Source organism: Dasypus novemcinctus, chromosome 21 (genome assembly GCF_030445035.2).
Source record: "Dasypus novemcinctus isolate mDasNov1 chromosome 21, mDasNov1.1.hap2, whole genome shotgun sequence".
In the NCBI taxonomy this organism is placed as follows: Eukaryota; Metazoa; Chordata; class Mammalia; order Cingulata; family Dasypodidae; genus Dasypus; species Dasypus novemcinctus.
This window is the reverse complement of record NC_080693.1, coordinates 61,952,344-61,977,215: the sequence shown is the minus strand read 5'-3', so window position 1 is coordinate 61,977,215 and position 24,872 is coordinate 61,952,344. Positions and strand designations below refer to the sequence as shown.

At 42.7% G+C, this 24,872-nt stretch overlaps 1 protein-coding gene and 1 pseudogene across 2 annotated transcripts in view; both read left to right on the top strand.

Annotated features, from left to right (window-relative positions):
* EZH1 (enhancer of zeste 1 polycomb repressive complex 2 subunit) overlaps positions 1–24,766 on the top strand; it is a 33,694-nt gene extending 8,928 nt beyond the window's left edge. The window contains exons 2-21 of one of the 2 annotated variants that reach the window (XM_058284292.1): positions 822–912; positions 1,482–1,609; positions 2,076–2,204; positions 3,193–3,312; positions 4,683–4,803; positions 6,244–6,420; positions 8,140–8,242; positions 8,709–8,872; positions 9,258–9,349; positions 12,817–12,997; positions 13,261–13,457; positions 14,817–14,908; positions 15,927–15,967; positions 16,430–16,555; positions 19,255–19,433; positions 20,577–20,672; positions 21,077–21,158; positions 21,625–21,705; positions 22,097–22,181; positions 22,466–24,766. In XM_058284292.1, the coding sequence (XP_058140275.1) occupies positions 1,493–1,609; positions 2,076–2,204; positions 3,193–3,312; positions 4,683–4,803; positions 6,244–6,420; positions 8,140–8,242; positions 8,709–8,872; positions 9,258–9,349; positions 12,817–12,997; positions 13,261–13,457; positions 14,817–14,908; positions 15,927–15,967; positions 16,430–16,555; positions 19,255–19,433; positions 20,577–20,672; positions 21,077–21,158; positions 21,625–21,705; positions 22,097–22,181; positions 22,466–22,526 (2,244 nt within the window). In that variant the 5' untranslated portion in view covers positions 822–912; positions 1,482–1,492 and the 3' untranslated portion in view covers positions 22,527–24,766. Of the gene's footprint in view, positions 1–821; positions 913–1,481; positions 1,610–2,075; positions 2,205–3,192; positions 3,313–4,682; positions 4,804–6,243; positions 6,421–8,139; positions 8,243–8,708; positions 8,873–9,257; positions 9,350–12,816; positions 12,998–13,260; positions 13,458–14,816; positions 14,915–15,926; positions 15,968–16,429; positions 16,556–19,254; positions 19,434–20,576; positions 20,673–21,076; positions 21,159–21,624; positions 21,706–22,096; positions 22,182–22,465 lie in introns of both variants that reach the window. The other variant, XM_058284291.2, reaches the window with a different exon arrangement.
* On the top strand, positions 17,607–18,771 carry LOC101439646 (5'-3' exonuclease PLD3 pseudogene; annotated as a pseudogene).
* Positions 24,767–24,872: the final 106 nt, after the last annotated feature.

Sequence of the window (24,872 nt, the reverse complement as noted above, 5' to 3'; positions counted from 1 at the left end):
ATAATATTTAAATTACAGGGAATTCTGTTTCCCAGGGCTTGAATTACTTCATTGACTTAATAGTAAACACAGTGAGTCTCTGCTTCTTTGCTGTTCCTTCCTTCCTTTATTTATTTTCCAAATTTAACATAGCATTACATGGACCCATCCGGTTCTTTCAATGGTACATCATGGATAGTCCTTTGAAAGTCTAGCACATGGGATATTATAATCATGATCTGATTGTAGCCTATGTGTGATGGTGGGTTAAATGTTGCTGTTTTGCTTGTGTTGTGATTTCTTTTGGGAAAAAATAGGTAACTTAAAGATAGTTCATTAGAGGTATGATATTAAACTCCAAAAGAAAAAAAGTATTTTGTAGGAAATCTATAATAAAAAAAAAGAAACTCTAATTTCTTTTTCAAATTTTGGCTCTTTCAAAGCTCCTTTAATGTTTTTAGAAATTTAAAAAACCTAAGTAGTTAATGTAGAAGTAATGACATCACCTTGTAGGTGTTGTTAGATTTATACATGTATTTAATGTTTGCTCTTTCATTAATATAATTGAGGGACATACTGGTTGAGCCTAGAAATTGGATCAGAAAAGCACTGCTAACTTGTTAATTGTGAGAATATATTTGTACAAAGGACTGGAATGATAGAATTTAATAAAATAAAGGGCTGTCCTGAAGGATTATTGGGGCCTGACCTACATGCAAAAATAGTGTTAGCAGAGACCTCTGGAGTCTTCTTAGTTCTAGGAGAGCATCCTACTAAGGGTATCAGAGTCTAAATAGGCTCTACTGACTTAGTAAAACCACTGTCTGTTCTCTTTTGAAAAGCTGGAATTTTGCTTTGCCTTTGTGTCTTGCCATTCCTCTGAAGAACAGAAGGCACATCATAAAATCTGACACTTACCCGTGCATTTGTGAGGTAGGTAGTGTGATTTACAATAAATACTTCTTTCAAACTTTGAACCTTAATTCAAATACTGGAGAAGAAGTGATTTGCAGTATTATATTTTCATATGTCTTGTTGCTAACATAGAGATGAGGTTGTGCTGTTGTCACATCCTACCTTTATTGCTGGGCATCTGGTAAATGTAGGCAATTTGGTGGGTACAGTTTTGTAGCTGAGGGAGTCTTTACGGAAACTCTTTAATAGTAATTTCATTTTTGCTTAATATTTCTCTTAGGGTAGTGAGTAGACTCCCAAATTTCCAAGTCATCCAAGTTCTTTTACCTGTGAGAGAACTTCATAAGTACTGCATTAAAAATAAGGGTACCTCAGGAAGACGGAGGCTAAGCTCCCTGGTAACCAGATCAGGAATGGCCAGTGTGAAAGATTTTAATTTGAAGCTTTTTATTGGAATCATGTATTGGGGTTCTCTACATTAATATTTTTAAGAATAATAGAGATAAAAGGATAATTGACTGTTTATTTGAATTTTAGGAGTGTTTCATTTCCAGGCAGTACAATGTTATTCCTAATTTGTCTTTTAGATTACAGCAAAATGGATATACCAAATCCCCCAACTTCCAAATGTATCACTTATTGGAAAAGAAAAGTTAAATCTGAATATATGAGACTTCGACAACTTAAACGTCTTCAGGCAAATATGGGTGCAAAGGTAAAAACTAATTCCCAAGTGAAAGGGTACATTTTTTTAAAAAAATTTATTTCTCTCCCCTTCCCCACCCCCCACCCCCCATTGTCTGCTCGCTGTGTCCATTTGCTGTGTGTTCTTCTGTGTCCGCTTATATTCTTGTCAGCAGCACCAGGAATCTGTATCTCTTTTCTGTTGTGTCATCTTGCTGCGTCAGCTTTCTGTGGGTGCAGCGCCACTCCTGGGCAGGCTGCACTTTTTCCTGCAGGGCAGTTCTCCTTATGGGGTGCACTCCTTGCATGTGGGCCAACTCACCACACGGTTCAGGAGGCCCTGGGTTTGAACCCTGGATCTCCCATGTGGTAGGTGGATGCTCTATCAGTTGAGCCAAATCCACTTCCCGAGTACATATTTTAATATACTGATCTGATGTGGATTTTTAAAAAGTGTTCTTTTGATATCTTAACAGTCTTTTTCTTGGCTTTGCTAGGCTCTGTATGTGGCAAATTTTGCAAAGGTTCAAGAAAAAACCCAGATCCTCAATGAAGAATGGAAGAAGCTTCGTGTTCAACCTGTTCAGTTGATGAAGCCTGTGAGTGGGCATCCTTTCCTCAAAAAGGTACTTTGTCTAAGCTCAGCCTTCTTCTATTCCTTCAGCTAAAGTTTTCTTTCCTATATTTGTGACAATAGAAAATAAATAAGTATAGATAATGAATAAAGCTATTAGAGCCAACTTTGAACAAATTAGAATGGTAAATCTATAGCTTAAGAGGAGCCCTTTCAACTATTTTTCTCCACAGTTAGTGATTATAATCATGAGTTGATCTTAGAAAATCAAAACATTTACTATCTACTTTCTTGGGTTCTGCATTCAATCTGCAAGGCAATCTTCTTATACCTTGTTTGGCTTACCAGACACTTTGATATTGGGAAAGCAGTGCCTTGAATAATAGACAGAAGTATATTGATCAAAGGGAAGAAATACCCTTTATTGGGAGTGTAAAAAGAGCATTGTAGTTCAAAAAGGTATTATTTTTAGGGGAGCAGGTATAGCTCAGTGGTTGAGCACCTGCTTTCCACATATGAGGTTGCAGGTTCAATCCCCAGTGCCTCCTAAAAATATATTTATATATTTTTAAATATAAAAAGCAGATAGTATACTGAGACTGATTGTCTTTCCCAAAACAAAATATGACTTATTTCTGTACTACTTTACTGTACTGTTACCATTACTCATGCAGCTGACTTGATGTCCACTGTCTTAGCATCTATCATCTTCACCTTCATCTCCTAGGACTTTCAGAGGCCTTTTGCTGTTATGTACACCCTAAGGAGACCAACATTTTTAGGTTAAGTAAACATCAGTTGAGGGTGGGAGGCACTGTGCTGGACTCTGTAGAGGAAACAAAGGTGAATAAGAGACAGTTCCTGCTTTTCACAGGTTTACAGTCTAGGGGTTCCTTTTAGGAGCTGATTGTTACAAAACCCTCAGCTGATTAATTTGTAAGAGTTAAAAGGCTACTTGGGATCATTTTGGAAGGATTCTACATTTCTGTCTTGGGTTGTGTGGTTATCTTTTCCTCTCCATGCCATTGCTTATATTTCAGTGTACCATAGAGAGCATTTTCCCAGGATTTGCGAGCCAACATATGTTGATGCGGTCTCTGAACACAGTTGCATTGGTTCCCATCATGTACTCCTGGTCTCCTCTCCAGCAGAACTTTATGGTATGCGTTGAAAGCCCTGTGATGGTTGTTTAAACTGTATGATTATCTTATGTTTTGTTTATTTGGTTTTTTTAAATCTTAAAGATTTTTTATTATTTTTTTATTCCTTTGTTTATTTGATTATCTTATGTTGATATGCCAGAACTCCTTTTAGGGTAAAGATTGCTGGAGTACTTAACAAAATTTAGACATGAAGTGTAGGACATTGTTATAACTTATTTACTCTAAAACATACATATTGTACGTTGTTATAACTTGTTAGATTTTGTGCTCCCTGATGTATACTTCTGAATTAACTCTGGTTCTTCTTTAAATGAATGAAACTGGACAAGACTCCAATTTTCTTTTACTACCTTGGCCCAGTTTTGTAACATTATGTGTAGTTAAATGCAGTTTAAATCAGACCCAAGGCTTAAACAGGTTGGCACTCCCTGCTGATGGAGCAATCCTTTCTGAATCCCCTAAAGACAAGATGCTCTGAAAGCAATTGAGATAACAGAGTTGCACATGGATCCGCAATCCTTTTATCTGGGCTTTTATGCTGACTCTCACTAGGATTGTCTGTGAGTCTGATAATCAGTCTTCTCTAAATACTGCCATTGCTTATTATTTGCCTGGTGACAGCAACACTGGTAACTGAAATAGGATTACAGAAAGGAATCTTGTCTTAGAATAAAATTTCAGAGTAATTCTACTTCATACTTGGGGATTTGAGGATGATTATATTCTCTTGAGCCAAAAAAAAAAAAAAAAAAAAAAATCCTTTAATATTGTTTACTTCCAGGAAATATCCATAACCCATACTGTGGCTAACTTTAGGTTCCCTCTGATAGGCATAAACCATAATTATAATTTTTTATTATTGGGCAGGTTATAGTCAAAAGTTTTATAGTTGTCCAGTTATATTGCAAATCATATTCTTGGAAACCTTCCTTTTCATTTATCTGTCTCCACTTAAGCAAAGAATTAGAATTGAAGACTTTTTAGACTGTTGTTTGAGTGATATTCATACCTATTTTGCAGTAAAGTTTATGGATAAAGTAAGATAGCAGATGAAAACACTGAAAAATATGCATACTGTCAGAGTCTAGGTTTTGGTAGAAATATCGTTGTTAGTATCAAGCTAAACATATGGTAGTTAGTATCAGCAAGTAGTTAAACTGAATCTTTTTCCTCTTGAGAGTAGTGTGGCTAACTTCCATTTGAGGTTGTGTTGGCAAAACAAAATGGCTGATCTTTAGAATGAAGGAAACTTTGTGACTAAAGGCATTTTTAGAAGTTTGAGGCACAAAAGGCAAAGAATCTGTTAAACAGGAAAGATGAGATGCATTCTAGCTTCATGGAATGACTCACTTCTGGTTTGATTTCAGGTAGAAGACGAGACAGTTTTGTGCAATATTCCCTATATGGGAGATGAAGTGAAAGAAGAAGATGAAACTTTCATTGAGGAGCTGATCAATAATTATGATGGGAAGGTCCATGGCGAAGAAGGTAGTTGTATTGGGTTCTTTGGGAGAAAATTTGTTAGAGTAATGCCTCATCTTTGGTACATCACCACCTTGTTTTTATCTGCTGCCCCATGGGGTAAATGCTAGAGAATATTGCTATGTCATCACACGGCTAGGAGTTAAATTTTTGTATTAGATATACCCTAGTTAAATTTTAAAAGGGACACACAGCGAATCGACACAGAGAGCAGACAATGGGGGGATGGGAAGAGAGAAATAAATAAATCTTTAAAAAAAATTTTTTTTAAGGGGTTGGGACATGAAAGGATTATATTGTTATCAGTAGCTAGGGAGAAAATTCAATGTACAAATAAATTTGATTTTCATAAGTGCATCCAAGGCCGTTTTTTTCTTCATTTCCCTTTTTCTTAGAATGATAATGAGCATAACCTCTCATACTTCTTTTTGTTCGTTTGCTTGTTTTGAGGTTCTGGAGCCTGGGATTGAACCCGGGACCTCGTGGGAAGCCAGCTCTCAACCACTGAGCCAATTAGCTCCCCTGAGTTGGTTTTATCATTTGTTTGTTGTTTGTTTTTTTTTGTTTTTAGGAGGCACTGGGGACTGAACCTGGGACCTCCCATGTAGGAAACAGGCGCTCAACCACTTGAGCCACAATCTGTCTGTCCCCTCTCATACTTCTTTGATCCCTTGGATCTCCCTGAAGTTGGTTCCAATATCTTGAATTTCCTAAAAGCAAGTCACTTGTTACTTGTAGTTCTAGAAAAGACTCACAGTGTGTAAGGAGTAGGAAGATGGAGAGAGACTCTTGGGATTTGCAACCTCAAAGCCCCACTTGCTCTTTTGACATTGGTGCTGTTGTGATGCTGTGGAAATGTATTATTGGTCCATAGCCCCCCCTGGTGTTCAAAGACTTTCTCCTAAATTGTAGTATAACCTTATATAGTATGATTTTAGAGAGGAAAAGTTTTTTCTTAATTTTAGAAAATTTCTTATTGTCTTTTTTTTAAAGATACATAGATCACACAAAATGTTACATTAAAAAATATAAGGGGTTCTCCCACCCAACCATCCAAAAAAGTTTTCTTTTGATTCACAGAAGTCACCACTAACCCATCGGTAGCAAATCCAAGTGAATTTGCATTTTATCATTATTTCTCTCACTTATGATTGTTTGCACACTTTTTTTGAGATTTTGGACCATAAAAGCAAGGTTTATCTGCAGCTCAGGAAGTGAGATATCCCAGTAAGAATAAAACTTGTAACTGGACTCTATTAGACCCACTTTAGTCACTTGAACTCTTACGATTATAAGAGCCAGTCAAATGATTGTAATTCTCTGACTGTCCATATAAAAATTATGTTACCTATTTGGACCTCAGCAGTGAATGTGAGAAAATCTTTCTAAGAGGACTAATGGGGTGTGGAGGCACCACTGCTCATCCATCTAACCCTTCTGTTTCAGAGATGATTCCTGGATCTGTCCTGATTAGTGATGCTGTTTTCCTGGAGTTGGTAGATGCCCTGAATCAATACTCAGATGAGGAGGATGAAGGGCACAATGACATCTCAGATGGAAAACAGGATGACAGCAAAGAAGATCTGCCAGTAACAAGAAAGAGAAAACGACACACTATTGAAGGTAAATAGTGATGCTTCCTTATTCCACTTTGAAAGTGACAGGGATAGGGAAGAAGAAACACCAGAAAGATTTATTGCTTACTTAAGGCTGTTGTTGCTTCTCATTGGTCCAATTAAAAGGAAAATATGGTCATTGATGGCTTAAGATAGCTGTAACCTTGCTGAAGAAGAAAATAGAGAAATTTACAAAATCATCATTGTTCATTTCTAATTATGAGTGCTGTGTTTGGAAAACATGGAAAATTGTAAAGAAGAAAATTACTCTACAATCCCATGACCTAGAAACAAACAGTACTATTAAACTTAAAAAATGTACATGTAGGGCAAGTGGAATTGGCCCAACGGATAGGGCGTCTGCCTACCACATGGGAGGTCCAAGGTTCAAACCCAGGGCCTCCTGACCCATGTGATGAGCTGGCCCTTGTGCAGTGCTGATGCACTCGAGTACCATGCCATGTATGGGTGTCCCCCATGTAGGGGAGCCCCACACACAAGGAGTGAACCTCGTAAGGAGAGCTGCCCAGCGCGACAAAAAGTGCAGCCTGCCCAGGAATGGCACTGCACCCACGGAGAGCTGATGCAGCAAGATGACACAACAAAAAGAGACAGATTCCGGGTGCCACTGACAAGAATATAAGCGGACACGGAAGAACACACAGCAAATAGATACAGAGAGCAGACAACTTGGGGTGGGGCAGGGAAGGGGAGAGAAATAAATTTTTTTAAAAAGTACATATAAATTGTATGATTTATTAATAGGTATCAATAAAAATGATTTGTTAAAAAAAGTACAAGGAAGCCACATTCACTCACCCATGTGTTGAGCTGGCTTACATGCAGTGCTGATGTGTGCAAGGAATGCTCTGCTACTCAAGGATGACCTACGCATAGGGGAGCCCCATGCACAAGGAGTGTACCCTGGAAGGAGAGCTGCCCTGCGTGAAAAAAGTACAGCCTGCCCAGGAATGGTGCCACACACATGGAGAGCTGACGTGGCAAGATGACGCAACAAAAAGAGACGCACATTCCTGGTGCTGCTGACAAGAATACAAGTGGCCACAGAAGAACACACAGCAAATGAACACAGCAGACAACTGGTGGGGGGTGGGGGGAAGGAGAGAGAAATAAATAAAAAATCTTAAAAAAAATAAAGTACATATATAAATCAACATAGTTATATATATTATGTAAAATTGGGATCATGCCATATATATAATTTTATATCCCTTTTTATTTAAACTTACATTATGAATATTTTTCTCTATCATTTACATTGTGAATAAAATTATATGTTAAATTCTATTTTCCAGGGACATAGTGTCTCTCTTTTATAACCTCATTATATATATTATATATCAGTTCTTGTTTTCCATCATCAGCGCTATGATAGGATTCTTTATATTCAGGTCTCTCCATGCAGACTCCTGCTTCCATCTCCGGATTCTAACTGGGACTGGGAATTTTGTTGTTAACATGTAGATGACTCTGACTTCCTGATTTATTGGTAGTCTATATGAGATAAGTCCAGGTACCATTCCCAAACAGTCAGTATTTAGGTTAACTTTATTTTTTGTTTGTTTGTTTTTCATTTTTGTTGTTTCTTTATTAGGTTAACTTTAACAGCTCTAATCAAAATGTTGTCACAAATGGGAAAAAGAGAAAACAGCTTTATTTTCATGTTCTGATAATAGCACTCAGCTTTTTGTCATTTTCAATTCAGGCAACAAAAAGAGTTCCAAGAAACAGTTCCCTAATGACATGATCTTCAGTGCAATTGCCTCGATGTTCCCTGAGAACGGTGTCCCGGATGACATGAAGGAGAGGTAGGGAATGCTGTCCGACTCAGGCCATATGCACAATGCTTAGACAAAACTCATATTCAAGCCTATTTAGTTAATAAAAAGCCTTGTTTATGGTAAGTACGTTATGGTTTGCTTGCACTCCTGATTATTTCTTGCCTAATTGCTTACCTCTAAATGTCCCTTCCCATATTAAGAGTCATTGTTTGCTGGCTTTTGAGAAAGTCTGGGCATAGAACTTTTATTTTGCCATTTTTCTGGGGAGTTACTCCAGCACCATACTTTATCAAATCTCATTCTCCCCTTTCTTTCAGACATGCCCCGCATAATTACAATGGTGTACCCACATAGTCATACATGAGCAAGGCCCATAAAAAGCACCCACCCTACCTTGGCAGGCCATACCTGGGTGACTATCAGGGCTCAATCTGTATTTTCTCAGTGGAGACATTCCCTTGGAAGGAACTCTTATCTCTCTTTTCTTAAATAGGTATCGAGAGCTAACAGAGATGTCAGATCCCAATGCACTTCCACCTCAGTGCACACCCAACATCGATGGCCCCAATGCCAAGTCTGTGCAACGAGAGCAATCTCTGCACTCGTTCCACACACTTTTTTGCCGGCGCTGCTTTAAATACGACTGCTTCCTTCACCGTGAGTGGGGCTACTCTGTTTGAAATGCTCTTCTCTTTCCCATCCTCAGCCACAATTTCCTGCTTTGTTCTAATTTATCATATACAGTTCTCAGTTTCTGATCTGATATAGTTTTACAAAGGGACAGTTCTGTTTTCACTTGTTCAGTTATAGAGCAACATGCTTTGCATAATAGGACAGAACAACCAGCAACAGAATTGTCTGTCAGTATCTCCTATCTTTGAAAGGATTATTTTGATGTCAGAAATGAATAAATTTTGTACACTCTGATGGTAGCTATTTATATCAAATTCTAACTCCTACAATAGCTGCAATTAAAATTTGTTCCCCTCTACTATGTCAAATGGATGGACCATTGGAAACAGGACAGTTTTGTGTTTTCCAGCTTTTCATGCAACTCCTAATGTATACAAACGCAAGAACAAAGAAATCAAGATTGAACCAGAACCGTGTGGGACAGACTGCTTCCTTTTGCTGGTATGTCCTTAAGCTGTTCTGCATTGTTAACTTTTTTGAAGGCTGAACAAGAAATGGTCCTTGGGCTTTCTGCGCCTAGGAACACAAGCCAAGTAAGCTGGTACATAGAACTCTAGGGATCATAAAGTAGAAATAAAACTTGGCTTCTACTCTTTTAAGGAGCTCCGCAGATACTGGGGCAGCAGGACTGTTAAGTCAGTCTTATGGAATGAGATTTGAAAAGCTTTAAAGGCTTTCCTATTCTAAATATCATCTACTCAGATTTCAGAGTCTGAAATTGTATTGTTAGAATTGGAGCAAATTGTGTGTGCTATACACTCCATTTTCTTTGCTATCTTCCTTTAAATGCAGATACCCCTAGGAGGAATAATACATGTCTTATTATGAGGTAATCAGTCAGATGGACCCTTCCTTGATGGACAGATCTTATATGACAGCATGAATTGTCCTGGCCACCTGGGGGAAGGCAGGACCCTGTGAGAAACTGAGAATGGGTCAGTTGGACTTGCCAAAGACAGAGTTTTGCTTTTGGAACACCAGGGTGAACACAGGTAGAGAATAAATGTACCTTGATAAGATCTGTATATTGATAAAATTTCTACCACTGAGTAAAATTAAATTACACAACAAATACCTTTCGGACTATCTTTCATGGGATAATATTAATAGATGGAAACATGGTAGGGATATTGTTGCATATACCTCTGGAAAATGGGCCATATAGTACTAGCAAGAGAATAAATAGAATGAATAGACGTTATCTGATTTATTTTTTCCCTGACATGTATTACTCCTTCCTATGTGCTGGGTACCGTGCAAAGCCCTTACCATACATTGGCTTATTTTTATCCTTACCACAGTGGTGACAGGAAGAGAAACTATGGGTTCTAAAGGTTACGTATCTTGTTCAAAATTTGTTAACAAATTAGTGGGCAAAGATGAAATTAAAGTCCTGGTCTAACTTTACGGTTCCTGCCTGTTTTTTTTTTTAATTACACCATGTTACATTATGTTAACACCAGCATTTATATAAATCAGAAGGGTGTTGTCCTCTAAGTAGTCACCCTGGGACTCTGTACATATATTACTACAAAGGTGATGTCAGTGCCCAAACCTTTTTTGTTTTTTTCTTTCAACTTACAGAGATGTATAGGCACAGTTTTTCTTTTGTTATCTTTTTGGTTATGAGAACATAATTAAATACAATGCTGAACTTTTTTCCCCAAAGCCATTATTAAAAACATTTTTAATTGTTCAAAATACCTTGAACAAGATTAATTGAACAAGGTACGTTGTTCCTGGATTTAATAACATTTTTTCGTATTTGCTTTATCCATGTGTGTGTTTCTTTTGCTAAGCTATTTGCAGATAAATTGCAGGCATTATGATGCTTGTTTGTTAAAAGTTTCAGCTTATGTTTCCTAAAAATAAAGACATTCCCTTATACAACCACATTATTACAACTAAGAAAATTAATAAGAATTTCATATCATCTCTTATGCATTCTATATTCAAATTTTTTCAGTTGTCCCAAGAATAGCTATGTTTTTTTTCAAGCCAGGATTATCTAGTCAGGTATTGTATTGTCTTTTTAGTCTCTTTTAATCTCATGTAATCCCACCACTTTTTTTTTCTTTTTGAAAAGTCCAGGCTGGGTGTCTTGTAGGAGTCTCACATTCTGAATTTATATGTTCTTTCCTCATGGTGTTATTTAACTTGTTCCTCTATCCCCTATTCCCACAAGCTAGAAATTAGCTCTGGAAGCTTAATTACATTTACATTAAACATTTTGGGTAAGAATACTTTATAAGTGATGCTCTGTATTTCATACTGTAGCATAGGCATATAATCTCAAATTCAATTAATTTCAAAGCTTCTCTTCTGGAATTTCCTTTGGAGCCTACAGTGTGTTATTCTCACTGTCCTTAGTGATAGTAAACCTTTATTCTTTATAAGTGCATTTTGTTTTCAGTACAAATCAAGTCTAAATGAGAAGATAATGATCAAATTGAATGATATAATTATTTCTTTTTATAAAGAAGGGACATAGGGAAATGGATTTGGCTAAACTGATAGAGTGTCCACCTACCATATGGGAGGTCCAGGGTTCAAACCCAGGGCCCCCAACCCATCTGGTGAGCTGGCTCACGCACAGTGCTGCTGCACGCAAGGAGTGCTATGCCACATGGGTGTCCCCCACATAGGAGAGCCCCACGTGCAAGGAGTGCACCACATAAGGAGAGCCACCCCGTGCAAAAAAAGTGCAGCCTGCCCAGGAGTGGTGCCACACACAACACACAGAGACCTGTGTGTGCGGCGCCAACAAAAAAGAGATACAGATGTCCCGGTGCCACCGACAAGAATATAAGCAGACACAGAAGAACACACAGTGAATGGACACAGAGAGCAGACAACTGGGGCGGGTGGGGGGGAAAGAAAGAAAGAAAAAATAAATCTTTTTTTTTAAAAAAGGGACATAGTTGAAGTCATGAAACAATATTCTGAATTTTATATACTGATTGGAAAGTAGTTCTAAAATTGTTTGAGTAGTTATATTGTGGGAAGCAGACTTGGCCCAATGGATAGGGTGTCCGTCTACCACATGGGAGGTCCAAACCCCGGGCCTCCTTGACCCGTGTGGAGCTGGCCCACACGCAGTGCTGATGTGCACGAGGAGTGCCCTGCCACGCAGGGGTGCCCCCCCCCCATGTAGGGGAACCCCACATGCAAAGAGTGCGCCCCATAAGGAGAGCCACCCAGCACAAAGGAAAGTGCAGCCTGCCCAGGAATGGCACCACACACACAGAGAACTGATGCAGCAAGATGACGCAACAAAAAGAAATACAGATACCCATGCCGCTGACAACAACGGAAGTGGACAGAAAGAACACGCAGCAAATGGACACACAGAACAGACACCTGGGGCGGGCGGAAGGGGAGAGAAATAAATAAAATCTTAAAAAAAAAAAAAGACCTACAGTTGTTTTTTTTTAAAGTAGTTATATTGTACAAATTCTGGAAATAGGCATTTTATTACTGAATCAGAGGTAGTCGGTAGTGTTATGAGCAGTAGCCATGAAACAAGGAACCCTCATTCTGGTACCCATCCTGGTACAATCAGCTCGATACACTTGAGCAGGTCTTTTCTCCTCTCTGAGCCTCATTTCTTCATCTGTAGGAGAATTCAGTCTCAAATTACAAATAGGTAATGTGCAGATGAATTTTAGATACAACTCACTTGGAAATTGAAAAAGTTAGGTTGAATCTTTTTTAAGATTATTTTATCGGACAACTCTGTTATGAAGAGATCTAAGTTAGTGTTAGGCCATCTACGTTTGTTAAATGGCCATCTCATTATTTATGGTCATACCTATTTTATTGTCCTTAGGCACAGGTTTGTGATGGTAGGATCAATATGATGACTCTGGGCCTTTTCCTGTTTCCTGTCTGTGACCTGTCCATTGCAGGAAGGAGCAAAGGAATATGCCATGCTCCACAACCCTCGCTCCAAGTGCTCTGGTCGTCGCCGGCGACGTCACCACATGGTCAGTGCTTCCTGCTCTAACACATCAGCCTCTGCTGTGGCTGAGACTAAAGAAGGGGACAGTGACAGGGACACAGGCAATGACTGGGCCTCCAGTTCTTCAGGTACAGTGAGCAGGAAATCAAGATCTTTTCTTCCTTTCCATGCAGAGACTAGTAAACCTGTGAATACTGCCTAACACTTAACATTGCTGTCTTTTTTAAATTGTTAATTCTTTCCACAGGTTTATTATAAGGACTGGAGACAGAATATTTTTGTCTTTAACTATTCTGCCTTTTAAAATAGAAATGAAGTACTTCTGAGTTTGTGGCAAAGTACTAATGACAGTTACTTTCCATTTTCTGATTTATATTGCTTCCTCTCATAGAGGCTAACTCTCGCTGTCAGACCCCCACAAAACAGAAGGCTAGTCCGGCCCCACCTCAGCTCTGTGTAGTAGAAGCACCCTCGGAACCTGTGGAATGGACAGGGGCCGAAGAATCTCTTTTTCGAGTCTTCCATGGTACCTACTTCAACAACTTCTGTTCAATAGCCAGGCTTCTTGGGACTAAGACATGCAAGCAGGTACAGTCTGAAAGTAGCAGGAACAAGCTTGGGATGGGTCCTCTAGTCATCCATTTGTCTGTCTATTCCTTTGCCATTTTCTAAGGCTGCATATCTGGAGAGGGGTTGTGTTAGGTTCAGTCCCTTGTGCACCTGTGCTGAGAAGTGTTTTCTCCTAACATGGAACCTTCTGCAAATGCCAGTCTACCAACGCTTGAGTAACTGCTCTACTCCTTGATGAATTTTTATTTCTCTCTTTGGTCACTATCTAATTATTCCATATGTTTCTCTGTTCTCTAAGCTTCTCTTTGTTTTATGCCTTTCTTTCTAAGTGTTGAGGTCTTCCAGGTCTTTCTGCAGATCTTAGTTTCTAGAGCATGCCTGCTGCTGCAGTTGCTCCCCCCATCAACCTCTTCAGTTGCTTTATTCTCCAAATTTTCTATCACTAGATTTCCTAATTACAGGGCCTGGTCTCTTCCCTTCTCACTCATGCCATCACAAGAAACACAGTCTGATAGCAGCCACTGATGCTCTAGAGGCAGAAAAAGACCGCAGTGGAAAGACAAACTGAAGACAGGGACAGGGAGTTAGGAGTTAGAGCCAATCTGTACAACAAGAAAGGACACCAGGGCTATAACCATGCCACACAGCTCCTCAGATCCGGGGATGCCTCTGGCCTCTTCTTCTCCATGGGTCCTTTACTTAAATAGTAGAAACATGAGTTGAAGTGCCCTTTGCTGTCATTTTGAAGCTCATACCTATTTCCCTAAGGCGTGGGTTCTTAACCTAAAAATATGTGGAATTGTATGAAAATTCTATGTATGTGTATTTTTCAGAGAAGAGAATTTATAGTTTTCACAGACTCAAAGGACCCTAGAACCAAAAAGAAAAATGTCTGAAACCCAGTGCCAAAAGGGAAAAAAATACTTGGGAGGGGAACCAGCTTTTGGTCAAGTGTCTGTAACATCTTTATACCAAAAGAGGGTGCCAGTGCTTAGAGCCCAGTGGTATCATTCATATCATGTCTTAATCTTAGTTGCACTTAGTTGCTTTTTGTAAGAAGGAGATACTGTTGATAAGAGTCAGGGGCAGCCCACTCGTGGCTTGGTAGAAAGAACAATAGATGAAAGCTGCCGACCAGGGAAGATGTTTCTGTGCTCAGTATTTCTCCCTTTCCAAGTGTGGATAAACTCTTAAGGATTAACTTCAGAGCCAGGGACCTGATGTCCCAATGGCAGTCTGTTTCTCCCTAACTGAAGAGATGCCCAGGTGCAGCTCAATCAGCTGCCTGTGAGTGCTCCAGAACCTCCCAAGCCCAGCATCTGGCTGGTGTAACTTACCTGACTACCTAGCTCAGGTCCTGTTGGGTTTCTCTTTCAGGTCTTCCAGTTTGCAGTCAAAGAATCACTTATCCTGAAGCTGCCGACAGATGAGCTTATGAACCCTTCACAGAAGAAGAAAAGAAAGCACAGGCAAGGGTTAGACAAAGAACTTCTTATGGCCAAGCTGTTCCCTGTGCTCTGACCTCCCACTTTGACTTCCCATCTGCTTCCCACTTTACCCATTGCTCAAGGCTTTGTGATGTCCATCAGTTTAGCATTGCACAACTGATGGCCAGAATTCTCTCATGCTCCCTGAGGGTCTAGGCTTTGGACCAGCTCTTCTGCCACCCTCCCCCACTAGATAGTGTGGACCACAAGATAACTGGTCTCATTATCCGCTGACATTCCTGGCCAATAGGACATGCGCTGGCCTCATGGCCCAACCCTGAGGACCATTTCTTTCTCCTTCCTGGGTGGTTACTTAACACCTTACTCATTTCTCAGCTCTGGCCAGGGTTCTTTTTCTTTTTTTTTTTTTTTTTTTTTTTTTTGCACTTATGTTGTTTTTCTCTCTGTTGCATAATAACACTGTCTTCTAGCTAGCCTTTACTTAGCACTGGAAGTTTTAACAACCAAAAAAAAAAAAAAAATCAGCACTCTGCCTGGCTTGGTTCCCTCATGACTATCACCTGTCAGAGGAAGACACTGACACCAGCTCTAGATATAGAAGGAAATCCCTGTGCCTTCTCCCTCTCACTTTCTGAGTTCACTTTACTCAGAGCAGACCCCTAAAAGGCCTTACCACCTCCCCATCTTCAAACTCCTTCACATTTCCAACTTCCCACAGAGAGGGAGAGGGAGAGAGAAACAACAACCTTAAAATTCACAGAGGACTGGTTTTTGTTTTGTTCCTGTATGTTTTTTAGTTTGAGGGTTTTATGTTATTGTGTAAGTTTAAATTCTGAAGCATAGACCAACTGGATTTTGGATGGACTCTAGCTTCTAGGTACCAGAGTAGGGACCTCCTGTTAAGGGATTTGGGGCTATATACCCCAGTGATCAAAGATAAAAAGCCACAGTCCCTTGGAGTAGACTATGCTCTCATTATCCTGCATCTGCAGAACTCCCTAAGGCCATGGCCTTGACCCTTTCCTTCTCTCTTTTTCAGATTGTGGGCTGCACACTGCAGGAAAATTCAGCTGAAAAAAGGTCAGTTTCACCAGGCTCTTCTGCCCTTTCCGTTCAAGGTCTCCCCTTATGGCTATCTCCGTGCCCCACCTGCAGCTTCACTTGCTGACCTTGAGCCATTTCTGCAGATTGCGGATTTCTCTGCAATTACTTCTGCGATTGAGAAGACCTCTTAGGAGGTAGAGTTCCAGGCCTTCTGGTCTCTAACTATCATAGTGCGCCATTTGCCAGGTTCCAGACCTCATTTAAAGTTTAGAATAGCTGCCTTGTAGGTATGGACCATTGCCACATCCACCCCACGAAATATCCCCCCAGTGTAGCCTACAAAAATCAGTCATCTATGATTTCTCACTTCTGGTGCTAAACTCTATATCCAAGGTTGTGGCTAGAACAGGCCTCCTTAGAATCAAGGCAATTGGACACTTAGGGTGGAGAGCAGTTTGAGAGTATGGTCACAGTGGTGTCCTGTGTGTTCTCTCCTAGATAACTCTTCCACACAAGTATACAACTACCAACCCTGCGATCACCCAGACCGCCCCTGTGACAGCACCTGCCCCTGCATCATGACTCAGAATTTCTGTGAAAAGTTCTGCCAGTGCAACCCAGACTGTGAGCCTTCCACGTTTTCCCCTACAGTCTACCAGAACAGTTTGTCTCCAGGCATCCTAGGTTTCCCTCCCTTCTCCTGCACTCTTTACTGCTGTTGGCCTTCTGATACTCTCTTTTCTATGTTGTGGGCATTTTACAGAGAGAATAAGATAACTTAAGATCTGGAAAAGTCATTTAAAAAATTTTTTTTATGATTCTAAAGCAACAATTATGCAGAAATCAGATGTCATCTTCCAGGGTAAAATTTTAAAAAATGGTATTCTTTCCTTCAGTACAATTATAGTCTCTGTATTAGTCAGGTAAAAGGGGTGCTGATGTAAAGTACCAGAAACTGTTGGGTTTTATAAAGGGTATTTATTTGGGGTAGAAGCTTACAGTTACCAGGACATAAAGCATAAGTGACTTCCCTCACCAAAGTCTGTTGCTATGTATTGGAGCAAAATGGCTGCCAACATCTGCAGGGATTCGGCCTCCCTCTTCCTCTTAAGGCTCTGTGGTTCCAGCTTCTTCCAATATCAGCTATAGGTTCGGATAAGTCTTGTCTCTCTTCCAGGGCTCCTTTCTCTCCAGGCTCTGTTCTGGTCTCTTCACAAGGTCAGCTGTAGACTATCAGGCTCTTTCTCCCCCTAGGGCCTCTGCCGAGTCTATGGAGCTAGCTCTGTACCTCTGTGTTCCTCTTCTGTGTGTTAACTTCCTGGGGCTCCAGTATCAAAACTCAAACTCTCTCCTCTCCCATGTCGTTTTCTCTGTGAGTCCTCGCCCACGAAGGGGGCAGGGACTCAATGTCCTACTGATGTGTCCCTATCAAAGCCCTAATCATTATTTAATCAAGTAAAAGTGCAACCTTCGAATTTAATACAATCTAATATGCTCAGAGGAACAGACGAGTTTATGAAGAGAATCCAATATATATTTTTGGAATTCATATCAAAATGCTACAGTCTCCCTCTTTAGGATGTTCCTATAAAAAATTAATTCAGAACTTTTTTTTTAGGGGTACTATTCTGCATATGTCTTTTTTAGTTCAGGATCTGGGGTTTTAAAATCAGGTAGAGGGACAGAAGCTGGGGCCCCATAAAGGTAGCAGCTGCCATCTGCTGATATAACCACCCTCCCAGCTTGGCTCTATGGGCCCCCAGCAAGATGAAGCCTAAATAGATGTACCAGGAGCTGAAGTATCTGCTGAGGAGCCCACCAACAAGCTGCCGATGAATGAGATTGAGGCAGGGAAAATGCAGAGGTGAAAACTCGTTGGATCCTACTACTCCCTGTCCTGGTGGTTGTGGGCTTTGGAGCCCTGATAACTCAGTTCTTTCTGTGGGAATACAGTGGCTTGCATCATTTCTGGCTCCATCAGCACCCAGCCCCCTGCTACAACCCCTGCAAAGCAGTGCTGGTAGAGAGCCTTCCCAAGGGCCTGGACTTCCCCACTGCATCTGTGGGCAACCTCTCCACCAGAAAGGCCTGGCTTGGCCTGCTCACCAGTGCCCACAGCAGCCTGGACATTGCCTCCTTCTCCTGGAGCCTCACTGACAGTGGCGATCATACCAGAAGCCTTCTGCCCAAAAGGACAAGGAGGTCCCCTGGTAGCTACAGACCCTGGCACCCTGAGATGTGAAAGTCTGCATTGCTTTGAGCAAGACCCCAGTCACAGGCAGACCTGCAGGCCCTGCTATAAAGTGGTACTCAGGTCTGCATGGTAGACATGCAGAGGCTGACCCATGGCATCCTGTACAACAAGTCCCGGGTAGTAGACCAGACCCACTTCTGCCTAATCAATACCAGTGTGGACTGGTGCTCCCTTACCCAGGTTAAGGATCTAGGTGTGGTCATGTACAACTGTAGCTGCCTGGCTCGCAACCTGATCATGATCTTCAAGGCCTACTGGTTTCCTCAGCCAGGAGGGCACCTCTGTCACATCAGCCAGACCCCAGCTCTACGAAACGCACTACAATCAAGACACCCATGGAGATCTGCCTCAATGATGGCCTTATTTTGGATTACCTGGCACTTGTTCTCCCACGCTACACAGTGGGTCACACCCCAGACCTGAAGGTTCTGCTCAATGTGGTGGACAGAGTTTTATCAACATCACAGTCATCAACTACCTGCCCACCATGCCCTTTACCACTCAAGGCTGAACAATTTAATGGCAGTCCCCAAAGCTTGCAGAACTTGGTGCTCAGGCAGTTGTGGTGTAAATACTTCCTTGTGTAGCAGATTTCAATCTGAGCCACAGCAAAGAGGTGCCTGTGGTAGAGAGGGCAGTGGGTGGAGGGTAAGTGTAGAACGGATACATTCTGTTCTCAAAATGATACTTGTTTTGATGGTGAGGATTTACCAGTGAAAAGCACTGATTTCATTTTCACTGGGGCACTATACACCTCCCTTCCAAATCCCACCAACAAGGGGGAGGGAGAGCATTGTTGGGGAATCTTTTGGAAACACATCTCAATAGTGAAACCTGCTTTCTTTGACTCAAGGACATGAATATTAGGTGATACTTTGTTTTCTCTGGGAAAAAAACCTCGAGTATATGATTATTGAGAAGAGGGCTTCTTTCCCATTTTGCCAAACATCCTTGAACATGTAACATTTACTTCCCTGCTGTCTCTTGAGTCAAACCTGAACCTCCACGTTTGCCTGCTCCTCCACGTTTGCCTGCTCTTCCTTCTAACCTTAGCTGTCCCCCCACCCAGGTCAGAATCGCTTCCCTGGTTGTCGTTGTAAGACCCAGTGCAACACCAAGCAGTGTCCTTGCTACCTGGCAGTGCGGGAGTGCGACCCCGACCTGTGTCTCACCTGTGGGGCCTCAGAGCACTGGGACTGCAAGGTGGTTTCCTGTAAAAACTGCAGCATCCAGCGTGGCCTCAAGAAGGTGAGGCCTTTCCTCAGGGCTCTGGCCCAGATACTGGCATGGAAAAGAAGGAATAGTCACAAGTACTCTATCTTTCCTCTGCTTCCCCTGGTCTGTTGTGCTTGAAAGTGCTGGGTAAACCCTAAAAGACACATGTTTATTGAATTAATAGTCTCCTGTTCCAGAGAGGGATTCACTTTTTTTTCTCCCATCTGGTTCTGTCATTGTCTTTTTGGTGCATTGCTTCGCTGCATGGGGGCCTGTGCCTCTCTGCCTCGCACAGGTCTGAGATGCCTTTTTTTTTTTCACCAGTAGGTCCCAGGATTCGAATTCAGGTCTTCCACATGGTAAACAGGAGCTCAATTGCTTGAGGCACAGCCACTTCCCAGGATTCACTGTTTTTTTTTTTTTTTTAAGATTTATTTTTTTATTTCTTTCTCTCCCCTTCCCTCTCCAGTTGTCTGCTCTCTGTGTCCATTCACTGTGTGCTCTTCTGTGACCGCTTCTATCCTTATCAGTGGCACCGGGAATCTGTGTTTCTTTTTGTCACATCATCTTGTTGTGTCAGCTCTCCGGGTGTGCGGTGCCATTCTTGGGCAGGCTGTGCTTTCTTTCGTGCTGGGTAGCTTTCCTTACCGGGTGCACTCCTTGCGTGTGGGACTCCCCTACGTGGGGGACACCCCTGCGTGGCATGGCACTCCTTGCATGCATCAGCACTGCACATGGGCCAACTCCACACGGTCAGGGAGGCCCGGCGTTTGAACCGCGGACCTCCCATGTGGAAGGTGGATGCCCTAACCACTGGGCCAAGTCCGCTTCCCAGGATTCACTCTTGATAAATATTACAAAGCATTGACCCCTGAGCTGGCTAGACAGAGGAACAGGGAAGTAGAAGCTGATGTTACTTCAGAGACCGATGAATTCCTGTAGACACTGGTACAGGTTCCCAAGTCTAGAGAGAAAGATGTCATGTTTCCTTTCACCACCTCCCTCTGTTTTTTTAACCTCCCACCAGAATAGAATGGCTTAGGCTTTTTTTTCTGTTTTCGGATCCTCTTGGCAGTTGCTAGTTCTTTCCACCCTGCCCCACCCCCTGCACACACGTGCACACACAGCACACACATCCCCCCACTCACACACGCCCTGCCTGTGCCTCTTCCCCAGCACCTGCTACTGGCCCCCTCAGATGTGGCCGGATGGGGCACCTTCATTAAAGAGTCTGTGCAGAAGAACGAATTCATTTCTGAGTACTGTGGTGAGGTGAGTACTATAGGCTTGGCCCACATTCTGACTGTGGAAAATACTGATGAGAAACCCTGATTTTCTGTGGGCCAGGCCGCTATGAATTAATCTCTAACAGCTGAGTTCTCATGTGGCCTCTCTGGGGGATCCCACAGAACTGTTTCCAATCCTGAAACAAACCACTCTTGCAACTCAACCTACACAAGGGGGATGGCAGGGGAAACCCTCTTCAGCCTTAATACTGGTCAGCCTTGGTGGGGATTAGAACGGATACCCTGTGCTCTATCTTTTCCGATTCTCATTATACTCATTAAGCACCTATGCGTGCCACTGTCCCCTCTCAGCCCTTTCTGGGGCCAGGGTACCATGCCCTGAGCAGACAACCCAATAAGCCCTGTTTGTTCCTTGTCTCTCTCTTCTAGCTCATCTCTCAGGATGAGGCTGATCGACGAGGGAAAGTTTATGATAAATACATGTCCAGCTTCCTCTTCAACCTCAACAATGGTATGGAGTCTTTTTTGTCACGAGGTGGTCTTGGCAGGTCTTTCTACCAAATTGCCCGTGCCACAGTCAGGTTTTGATCAGCTCTGAACCTTGCAACAGACTCACAGAGTGAGGTAGTGAAATAGAACTCAGAGACCCATATGCTATGGTTCACTTGTTTTGTAAGAACCTCCATTTCTGAATTGTGTTTGTAATAGGAGCACCGAGCACTTATACCTCGGAAATCTCCTTACTCAAAACTGTGAGGAAGAGATCCATAGTTGAAGCAAAGAGGGGAGACCTGAAAGGGAACAGTCCTGCACTGGGCTGAATTCTCACAGGGCCTGCTTTCCCCATATCCTGTTAGTACAAAATCTTCATCAGACTGAATTATTTCTTTCACTAGGGATTGATTTTAAATTCAGGCTAAAGAAGCTGTGAGAGTTGCCTGGTGTGCTCATGGTCTTCCTTCATTTACTTTACATAGACTTTGTAGTGGATGCTACCCGGAAAGGAAACAAAATTCGATTTGCAAACCATTCAGTGAACCCCAACTGTTATGCTAAAGGTGAGTTCCTAATCACCTGGGGAGTGGTGAGGATGGAAGCCTCATTTACTATGATTTCTATCCATTGCTTACATTTTTACTAGCTGAGTTATTTTTTGTTCAAAGGTAATCATGATTAATCATGATAATGTTTTATCCTCTCTTTCTATATCAGTGTTATAATCTCCTTTTCTCACTGAGAGTATTATGAGCATTTTTCCATACTCATGTGGAATTCTTTGTCCATATCACTAGGTAGGGACAACTACCTTCATTGACTACTTTCTAATTCTACTTCATTTATGTTTTCACTGGGAATTTGGAAAAAATCAGCCCCAAATCATACTGCGGATCTAAAGGGATTGATTTGGAGTTGATTAGGAAGCTAGCCTTGGGTTTATCCTATTTGCAGTGGTCATGGTGAACGGAGATCATCGGATTGGAATCTTTGCCAAGAGGGCAATTCAAGCTGGCGAAGAGCTCTTCTTTGATTATAGGTGAGGTAGCCAATAACGGCCCTAGAGAGATGGCCCTAGAGGCAGAAGGGGTGGCTGTTGGAATGGATTTGGGGGGTGTGGATGGGTGAAATGGATGAAAGATCATGGCTGGCACAGTGGTCGAGGCTGGTGCATTGGTCTGATCTCAGGTGCCTTGCCTCAGAAGTGGCAGCATTGTGAACGGCTGTTAGGGAGTTGGAGGGGAAGTGAAACAGGAGGGGCTCCACCTTTTCAATCACAGAAGCTTGGTAGTAACCCAGTTCTTCCTCCCTGCTCTGGGACAGGTACAGCCAAGCTGATGCCCTCAAGTACGTGGGGATCGAGAGGGAGACCGATGTCCTTTAGCCCTCCTGGGCCCCACACCAGCGCTTTGGTAGCGGCACTGTCTTTGCTTTCATGCACACACCACTGCTGCTCGAGTTTCCTGCACTGTCTTCCACACCGAGAAATCCCCTACCCATGCCCTCCGTAGTGAGGCCTCAGCTGTGTCCAGTGAGGAAAGAACTCTCCCAGCAAGAAGGGAGACAAGCAGCAGCTAGGACTTGGGCTCCCAGGAGAGAGTTGCAGAAGCAGGAGACTGCATCTCAGGCCTTAGGGGAAGAGAGCTCACCCTGAGAGCCCAGGGTGAATGTGTTATGCTTGGTTTCTTGTCAGCTACCCAGACTGTGGGCCTCAGGAAGAAACTTAGGCAATTCCTAACAAGCATTACCCTGTAATTTTAACTTTGCAAATCAAGGGTCCTCATGTAATTGGATTGCGAGGCATCTCTCTCTGTGGTCTTAGACCTGGAGAGGACAGGCCAAGTGAAGTTTGGTGCCTAAGCCTATGAGTGGTCTGGCTTAGAGATGAGCCTGGCAGGCAGCACAGAGTGAATTCAGAGGGGAGATGGGTCACCTCACTACCTCTTCCCTCATGGCAGGGATTAAATTGAGGGAGTATGGGTTCTGAGTACACTGATATTCAAGCCTGGGAGAAGGAAAGCCAAGTGCCATCCATCCATGGGCAGAGGGAGAAAACAGCCTGACGTCAGTAGTTAATCTACTGAATTGGGACCCAGGGGGCTTTGAGAAAGCCTTCTCTGTATATTCTGGAGAATCTATTTTCAGATTCTTGGGAGCAGGTCCCAGTGCCCTGCCAGCTCCTTCCAAGGTTCTGGTTTAGCAACTCCAGATGGGCATTGTGCTGCTAGTGAAGACACGTTAGGGTGTGGGTGACTGATTGGGTGAGGGTGCTCTGGCTCCCTGGATTTTCAGGCCTTCTGTTCCCCATAAACAAAGGCCCAAGGGGTCACTGTGGCTTATCTGTCAGGGCTGAGGCCTGGACTAGAGAGGGGAAAGATGGTTGGTGTGATCTACTTTCCTGTCTGTAGCACCTGCTGCTGTTTAGCAAGGGTGAGTTGACAGTGTGTTTGGAGGTGGGTGAGGGGCTACCAAATTGCATGTGTATAGGATGGCATCACATGTGGAGTGCAGACTGGCAGAGCGAATTAGTTGAAGTGTCGAGAAGGAGACAGACCACCTGTGCTGGTCTGAATCTCTGAGTCATGCAGAGCAAAGCACTTTATTTCTTTTAGGTCTGGAAATTGGGATGGAGTTCAAGCTAAGGTCTCTGGAACCCCAGCCCAAATCCTATCCCTGAAGGAGGAGAAGGAATGGGAAAGAGATTTTCCTCCAGTTCTTGCCTTATCTCCTGGGGGAGACAGGAAAAGCTGGCTTGACACTAAAGAATCTAATGAGAATGGGGCCAACAAGAGCTGCCCTGTGTCTTTGGCTGGGTTGTTGAGCCGGCAGGGAATAAGGAGTGTCGGGCTGTGGAGGAAGGACTCATACAGGCCCAGGGCTAAGGAATAGGGAGCCGGCTTCTCCCTTCTCTCTAGGGAACCAGAGCCTCTTTCCCATCTATGCGGAGCACTCCCTCCCTCCCACCCCTCTGGTTGTCCATGAAGCAGAGCAGAGTTTCCTCTGGGACGTGCACACACACTCATGCTCACTCACCACACTTGTGGACACGTGCGCCCTGCACTTAGTACACTCCCAGCCAGCTCTGACAGAAGCTGTCTTCCCACCTGAATGGGCCAGCCCCAGCCATGATTATGAAACCTGCTTCTGCTGTGGTTTGCATTAATTGTGTGCATGGGGGGACACCTGAAGTTGGACTGTAGGCCCTAAATTACTCAGAAATTATAGGGGAAAACCAGAGATGAAGGTGGAGTTAGCACTGTCTGAAACAGCAAGAGCTGGCTATGATAAACAGGTGAAAAAAGGGAAGAAATTCTATCCAGCCTTTGAGAGGCTAAACTGACCCCACCCTCTCCTCAGTGTGCAGAATCACTATGGTCAAACCCTCCTTCCCCTGTTTGAGACCACTACCACTCCTGTTCCTCCAGCATTTCCACAGTTTCCCCTGCTGTCCCCCACTTTAATGATAAGTCTCAATACCTCCCCCAAGACATGCGATGATGGATAGAACACGGTGGCAGGGACTGGGGGAGGCTGGTATATGTGTGGCTTTATTGCCAGCAAATCTCACGCACTTTAAAGTCCTGTGGCTTGTGAATTCTTATCTGAATAAAGTGGTAGAATCCATTTTTGCAAGTTGTGCACTGTCTGCTTTGGGGTTGAAATGACCCAGGGATAGTGGTAGAGGAACAGCTCTGATTGTAGCTTCAGTATTCTGGTCCCCACTTTTCCA